We start from the raw sequence: 7,049 nt of genomic DNA, 5'->3' as shown, positions 1-7,049 counted from the left end.
CTCCACCTGCCAAAGCTTTGTGAAAGGCTGAGAGTTAGACTGAGAGTACAACAAGCCAATAAATTAGAAATTCAATAAAATAAAAGTTCTCCAGAGATTAAAACTGCCTGAATAAGTACAGGTGTTGTGAGAGCAGCTCATGATCCAGATTTTGCTTCTTCCTGGACAAACCTAATTCACGATCTGGAAGTTGTCGTGCTCCAGCGCCTCAATCTTCTTCTCGTTCCTGAACTCTGCTCGGCTGATGCGGGACTGGGGACTTCCCGTCTTCCTGAGCCATTCCTGCAGCTCCCGCACCCTGGCAGCTGGGCCCTGAACTTGCCCGTGCACAGTGCCATGGCTGGTATTTTGGACCCAACCAACAAGGCCGAGCCTCTTAGCCTCCCCCTGAGAAAACAACACAGAGCAAAAGGAGATTAATCCAAACTGCGAGAAAGCGACAGGACGTTCACCTCCAGGAATTCATGCTACAGATGCAGTCCCCTGAGGAGTTTCCTACAGCTCAGGCTGCAGGGAAGCAGCAGACCATTCAGTCAACTCCTCACGATATTATTCCACATTAAAAGCTGGGGCTGAAACACACTTTTCAGTCGTGCTTCCATAACGCAGCACAGGCTACCAGCAGCGCTGACAGACGACAGCCCCTAGCCCCAACGCCTCCTTACCCCGCCACAGAAGCAGCCAGGGCCCATACCGTGGCGACGGCCAGGCCCCGACAGAGGAGTGCACTAGCACCCGGTTGACAAGCACAGGAAGGAGCGGGCCGTGAGACCGCGCCACGCACCTGAGTGTACTTTCGGAAGAAAACGCCCTGCACCTTGCCGAACACCTCGTAGTCCACGGAGAGCAAGCCCTCGCCATCCGCCATGGCGCCTACACCACCATCAACCTCCACCTCCTCCAGCGGCAGCCGCAACTGCCGCATAATCCTCTGCGCCGGCGCGGAGCGGCCGGCATTGGGGGCGTGGCCTCGCTGTCCCTTCGGACCAATAAAGAGCCAGGGTCGGTCCCTTCTTAAACCTCCTCATGAATTATGCACTCCTGCTCGCCCCGCCCCCTTCCCCCGCCAGCCGCTCCTGCTCGGCCGTAGAGGCGGAGCTCTCAGAACCGAGAAGCCATCGGGAGCCCGCCCGCGGGCCAGAGCTGCGCCATGAGCTGGTCCCCGCGCGCACTGTGTGCGGGCCGGACGCGGGCTCCCCGGGTCCCTGCGGTGGTGTCAGGACTCTAAGCGGGGTGGGTGGCAGCGCCGAGGGTCCCGCGGAGCGCTCAGCCCCACGGTGTGTGAGGGCACCTCATGCTCCCCGGGGGATGTGGGAGAACGAGCCACAGGAAGACTGGGCTGAGCTTTACCCGATAGTGCCTGTCAGAGCCACACTGACAGCTCTACAGTGCCAGAACTGAAGGCATGCGTTATGGGAAATAGCAACGCTCCCCGAAGGTGTTTCTCTGGCGGTACAGCATACTTCAGCTGCTACTAGGGTAAGGCAGGGCTCACACAGAAAGTAAAATACAATCATACGTTATTTCTGGCTGCATAAGCAATTGGGACTGGCATCATGGGAGCTTGCTAGATGGAAGGACTGTAAAGATTTACAGAATCCAGAAGAGTTACAAAACCTTTGCTAATATTTATCATAGCCTCTCATTGTAGCTTCCAGGTATAGACTGTTGGGGAAAAAATTGTCCAGTTTTGGAGAAGATAGTCTGTAATGACTTTGCTTTTAACCTCAGGCTCTTTCTCAAGCACTGAACAGCTTGGTCTCCACCAGTGGATTCTGTGAGGGCAGCTACTAAGCTTGTTCCTGTTTCCCAGCTGGAACACCAGAAGAGCAACTTTCAGCATAAACTCGTACCTGGCAAAGAGGAAGGTTTAAAGGATCTCTATGCCTGCAAGAGCCAAAAATATTCCTATTCTCTTGCCCCAGAAAACAGTCAATACAGATCCAAGCACAGAGATTTCTGTTTAGGTGAACTGCAGAACACCAGCCAGACCAGCACTCCACCATCTAGATCAGTAGCCAGGCGGAAAGGGGTGGACCGTGCATATCCCCCGAAACCAACTGTTCACCAGCAGGGTATGAGAGTTCCAGTGGTCAGCACAGCACAGTTTGGAAGTGCCCCATACACGGAGGAAGCTGCAAACAGCAGCCCTAGCTCAGTGAGCGAAGGGGGGTATCAACAAGCTGCAGTGCTCTTTCCTTGGCCAGCAGAATCTAAACAGTCAGCGTCCCCATACAGGGGGCAGCTGCCCTACATTCAAAAGTTGGAGGCAGATGGACGGAAGCTGGAAAAGAAAATCCAAAAGCAAAAGGCCCTCCTCAGAGAGAAGCTGGAGAGAACAAAGGAGTCACTTAGGAGGATTCAAAGAAAGAAATAGCTTGCTGAGACAGGGAAGAGAAGGTACCTGGAAGTGGAGAGGACCCATAAGCAAATGGCTGCAAAGTACCCTGAAGAGAGTCTTCAGAGGTGCAGCCAGGCCGGACGATGGGGTCTTGCATGGGGTGCAGTCTGCAGAGGCTGTTATCCTCAAGCCTGGCACCACCCTCTGCCCCTAGGAGCTGGCTATGGGGAAACACAAGAAGGAGAGGCTGGTAGCCAGCAACAGCAAAATTCAAGGCCACATACCAATGGAGCATTTAGCCTCTTGCTCAAAGCCAGCCCCAAAATGTGGCTCTTCTCGCTCTGCCATCTCGGAGCAAGTTTCTGGTAACCATCCATCCACAAAGGTGCTATGCATGCAGGCTGGCAGTGCTGTGGAGCAGGGGAAGTTTGGACAGTGCAGCATCTGTGAACCTAACTTCCTCTGCACCAGGCTTGAGAAGCATGTAAGTATCTGCAGCAAAATCCAAGGCTCCAGGAGGAAAGTGTTTAACTGCAGCATGGTCAGAGCTAAAGGCACAGAACTGGAAAAGTAACAGCAGCTGAAGGACTCGGAAGGGCCTGAGGTAACATGCAGTCCTTTTGCCTCCCCTGATCCACACCTACTGCTCACATTCCTTCTACCCCCATATCTAATTCTGATGAGAGGCAAGTGCCTTCACATGTACACAAGGCTAAGGGATACAATGCAGTTATTGAAATGTTCTTGCCAAATGGATAAATAAATCCATTTTAAATCTAACAGATAGGGGGCTGGGGTCCTAACTGACTTGTCTCTGTAATGCGTCACAGGTGTACTCCCGGATAAGGCTCATTCCTTGCTGTAGTCAGGATGCAGACTGGGTCTGCTGCAGTAAAACTCTGTGGCATGCACGGAACTGACTGAAAACGCAGGTAGTAACACAGGGTGTGAAAAGGAAGGCAACGGAAACATGCATCTCAGTTTCTGCAAAGCAGCTATAGCTACCCTTTCTGATTCCTTGGCCTTGCTGCTTGTTTTTCTGGCTATACTCAAGCTCTTTCCAAGTATTGATGCCTCTCTCAGTATTTCCTTCAAATCCTCCTTGGTGATGGTCTTTTTGTTCTCCAGTGTAGGACTCAGCTTCTCAGGAAGTGTTTTACATCAATGGGGAATGCCCAGGGATGGGTGGCCTGGGTTGGGCCCCAAATGTAAGACTGCGAATGGAGGCTGATGGTGGTGCCAGTTGCTCTGACTGCCTTTCCCTTCTGCAGAGCAAGCCACCCAGAAAGAACGGCTGGAAATAGAAGCATGCAGTTCTCATCCAGACCATGCATGAGGTGTGTGAGGTGCCACAAGTACTCGGCAAGAGAGAGATGTCTGAAGTCCCCCCATTGCCTCCCATCAAAAACCCAGATTATGTTTCCCTGCCCCAACTGTAGATGCTGATTGTCTGCTTGTATCTGGTGATTCTGCTTTTTACTGTATTAAACTAGTTCTGTTGTGGAAAAGTTATTTTCAAATGATCACAAGAGTAGTTTGTTTATTCTTAGAATCATAGAATAGTTAGGGTTGGAAAGGACCTTAAGACCACCTAGTTCCAACCCCCCTGCTGTGGGCAGGGACACCTTACGCTAAACCATATCACCCAAGGCCTCGTCCAACCTGGCCTTGAACACCGCCAGGGATGGAGCATTCACAGCCTCCCTGGGCAACCCATTCCAGTGCCTCACCACCCTAACAGTAAAGAATTTCCTCTTTCTATCCAATCTAAACTTCCCCTGTTTAAGTTTTAGCCCGTTACCCCTTGTCCTATCACTACAGTCCCTAATGAAGGGTCCCTCTCCAGCATCCCTATAGGCCCCCTTCAGATACTGGAAGGCTGCTATGAGGTCTCCACGCAGCCTTCTCTTCTCCAGGCTGAACAGCCCCAGCTTTCTCAGCCTATCTTCATACGGGAGGTGCTCTCCAGTCCCCTGATCATCCTCGTGGCCCTTTTCTCTGGACTTGATCCAAGAGTTCCATGTCCTTTTTGTGTTGAGGACACCAGAACTGCACACAGTACTCCAGGTGAGGTCTCACAAGAGCAGAGTAAAGGGGCAAGATCAGCTCCTTCGACCTGCTGGTCACGCTCCTTTTGATGCAGCCAAGGAAAAGTAAAAATGAACACTTTGTATGAGAAAGTTGCAACAGGAAGCAAACCTGGAACAAAAAAATTCCATCAGCTCCATTTGCAAGTCCTTCAGTCACGCAGCAGCAGCAGCAGCTCCTGGGAACCTAGAAAAGATCAAACACTACTAAACTGGACTAGCCAGAAGCTGAGCACGAAGAAACACTCCAGCCTTCAGTGGAGGGACCTGACTCCTGAAAACAGTCGGAGAGCTTCTGTCCTATAAATACGTGCCCTTAGCACACCCTAGAAAAGTGTGAAGGTCCCAGAAAGGGTCAGTGCTGCCCTGTGCCAGCCAGGTACGAGTGTACAAACCAAGAGAGCAGTACAAACTGGCTCAGCACAGATATTTATCCTGCCACTTAGCCATCATGGTTAGTGTTCCTTGGCACTACTCAGCCTATGTTGTTCAAACCAGCTCAGCTTCCTCTTCTGTTACTGCAGTACAATCCCCCTCTCATAGACATGCTGCATTTTCAATCCAAATCTCTGGTGAATTTTAAGTCTTTAGCCCAGCTTTGCCTCTCAAGACATTTCAATACTTATTAGAAGCCCCAACAAAAAGTGAGAAGTGACAGACATCAAATATAGGAACAGTGGGCTGAGTAGGTGTCAGGCATGTTCTCCGTTCTGTAGGCCTTAATGCTTACTAGAAGCTGTTGGAGAGAACAGGTACTTTTTCCCTTTGAAGCTCTTTCTTCCTGTTATTCATTTCCCACTTGGCACTCACACTGTTGAAATAAACACACACACAAGAACTCCCTGATGTCACTAGGAAGAGATGCTGCAGCAAGAGAAAAGAGTTGCTGTGTTGTTTGGTTGGGCTTTTAATGAAGGGACACAAAACCTGACATTTTTTCCCATAGCAAAGACACCTGCACACAGGAGAATGAGATTAAACATTTATTTAAACAGAAACTCCAAACCACTCCACCCTTTAACCTTAAAAAACAAAACAAAACAAAAACCGACAATGACAAACTAGTTTTCAGCCAGTGTCAAAGCAGGCATAAATTGTGTTCCACTGAAACAACTCAGTAGCAATACTAGCAGGAGACCAACATATAGGGAGCTAGCACTGCAAGAAGGGGAGAAGTAAAAAGCGTTTGAAACTGCTCAAAAGGCACTTCTGCTCACTTGCCCTTCTATTTCCAGCCCAAGACAAAGGTGCTGCTTTAAACTGCTTTTTTGGTTGCATAGCTGGCTGGTGTGAAATCTGTGGTCTGTAACAGGCACAACCTGGATAGCGTGAATCCTCTAAGGCACATATGAGCTTGCAGAGCACAGGGCATCCTCCGTCAGGAACCCTCATCCTCCACTAGATCCAAAGGGAATCCAGTCTGTGCACCTAGCTTCCCAACTGCAGAGCATTGAGAAATGAGGATAGCAGTGCACTTGCAGGAGAGCGACTCCCATCAGCTTGATGCTTGCTTACTGGACATGGCTCACGCTCAACTCTTCATTCCTCAAAGGCACTGCCACAACATGACCAACTCCATCATTTCCAACTTCAACAACTCTCAGGCCGGGACCCTGACCTGGGAACTGGCTCCAATGCACACAGCAGAAAAGAGAGCAGAGTCTCAAGGCCAACAGAGCGGCATGGCCGGGCAAGGACACCCAATGTTCACCACCCCCCAGGAGGGCTGTCCTCCTGCCCTGCCTTCAGTAACAACGGATGGGCACACAGGTACGATCCTTGCTCTGGACACTGCATTGGAGAGACTGCAATTGATTCAGCTTCAAGATACTAGCAATAGGCACCAAAGAAGTATTTAAGGAGGGTAAGTTAAAAGCAAATAGCTCGGCATCCACCTCTAGAGACAAATGGGGAATGCTGGCATTCCTGGAACAGTCTCCCGAAAGAAGCAGTCCTGGAGAGGTGAAAGCATATCCAATTGCAACAGCCCTGAAGCAATTCTAGTGACATGTCACCGATGGGGACAGTCTCATGAAAACCACTCTCACAGCGAAGGTGAGAGGTACTCAGGACTCCTTAGAGGCTCCACATAAGGCAGGGGAGGCTAGCTGCTCCCAGGTATCCTACTAAGCCCATAAGCTTACTTCGAAGTCAATCTGCTAATACATTTCAGGGGAGCAAAACTTAACCTCATTTTCTATCAAGAAATGAGGAAATCTTGATCATCAGACCATGGCTCTTCCCATATTCAAGTTTCCTGGGAAACCCTCTCGCTTCTAGAAAGAAGGTGAATTCCAGACAGAGACTTGATCATTCATGGTCACTGGGGTAGGCTGCATCCTGTGACTACGGCATTAATGACCTATTCTGGGTAAGAAACTGCATTCCAGCTTCATCAAAACACTTGAGTGGACAAACACCGATTCTTCCCACACCCACACAGACTGTGGGCACCAGCGGCTGAGCAGAACAGAAGCCAAGCAGGGAGCAGCTACAGGCTTAGGCCAAGAAACCAGAATGCTCTGCCACCCAAACCAAGCTGAACAGCTGGAGAAAGAAAGGGATGACTTCGTCTGAGGCCCAGCCACTTGTCACCTGGTTGGGAAGCAGGCAGTCTGAGA

The 7,049-nt window shown here is 50.3% G+C and overlaps 2 protein-coding genes across 2 annotated transcripts; one reads left to right on the top strand and one right to left on the bottom strand.

The window, feature by feature from the left end:
* Positions 1 to 46: 46 nt before the first annotated feature.
* Positions 47 to 1,555, bottom strand: ACYP1 (acylphosphatase 1). Its single transcript, XM_057428627.1, has 3 exons — positions 1,520 to 1,555; positions 785 to 979; positions 47 to 387 (listed from the first exon to the last, which is right to left on the bottom strand). The coding sequence occupies exons 1-3, from the start codon at positions 1,553 to 1,555 to the stop codon at positions 172 to 174; spliced, it is 447 nt and encodes a 148-aa protein (XP_057284610.1). The 3' UTR covers positions 47 to 171.
* A 195-nt stretch (positions 1,556 to 1,750) lies between these two features.
* Positions 1,751 to 3,780, top strand: ZC2HC1C (zinc finger C2HC-type containing 1C; the record flags this gene model as incomplete). The annotated part of the gene is given in 3 exon segments (XM_057428625.1): positions 1,751 to 2,454; positions 2,456 to 2,945; positions 3,613 to 3,780. Coding segments are annotated over 3 exon segments (1,362 nt in total), but the record flags the coding sequence as incomplete, so codon positions are not given.
* Positions 3,781 to 7,049: the final 3,269 nt, after the last annotated feature.

The sequence above is a fragment of the Pezoporus wallicus genome, unplaced genomic scaffold (assembly GCF_028554395.1).
Source record: "Pezoporus wallicus isolate ANWC-B61680 ecotype Strahan unplaced genomic scaffold, APGP_CSIRO_Pwel_v1 contig_3486, whole genome shotgun sequence".
In the NCBI taxonomy this organism is placed as follows: domain Eukaryota; kingdom Metazoa; phylum Chordata; class Aves; order Psittaciformes; family Psittacidae; genus Pezoporus; species Pezoporus wallicus.
Note: the sequence above shows the minus strand (reverse complement) of the source record. Positions and strands in the feature narration are given on the sequence as shown.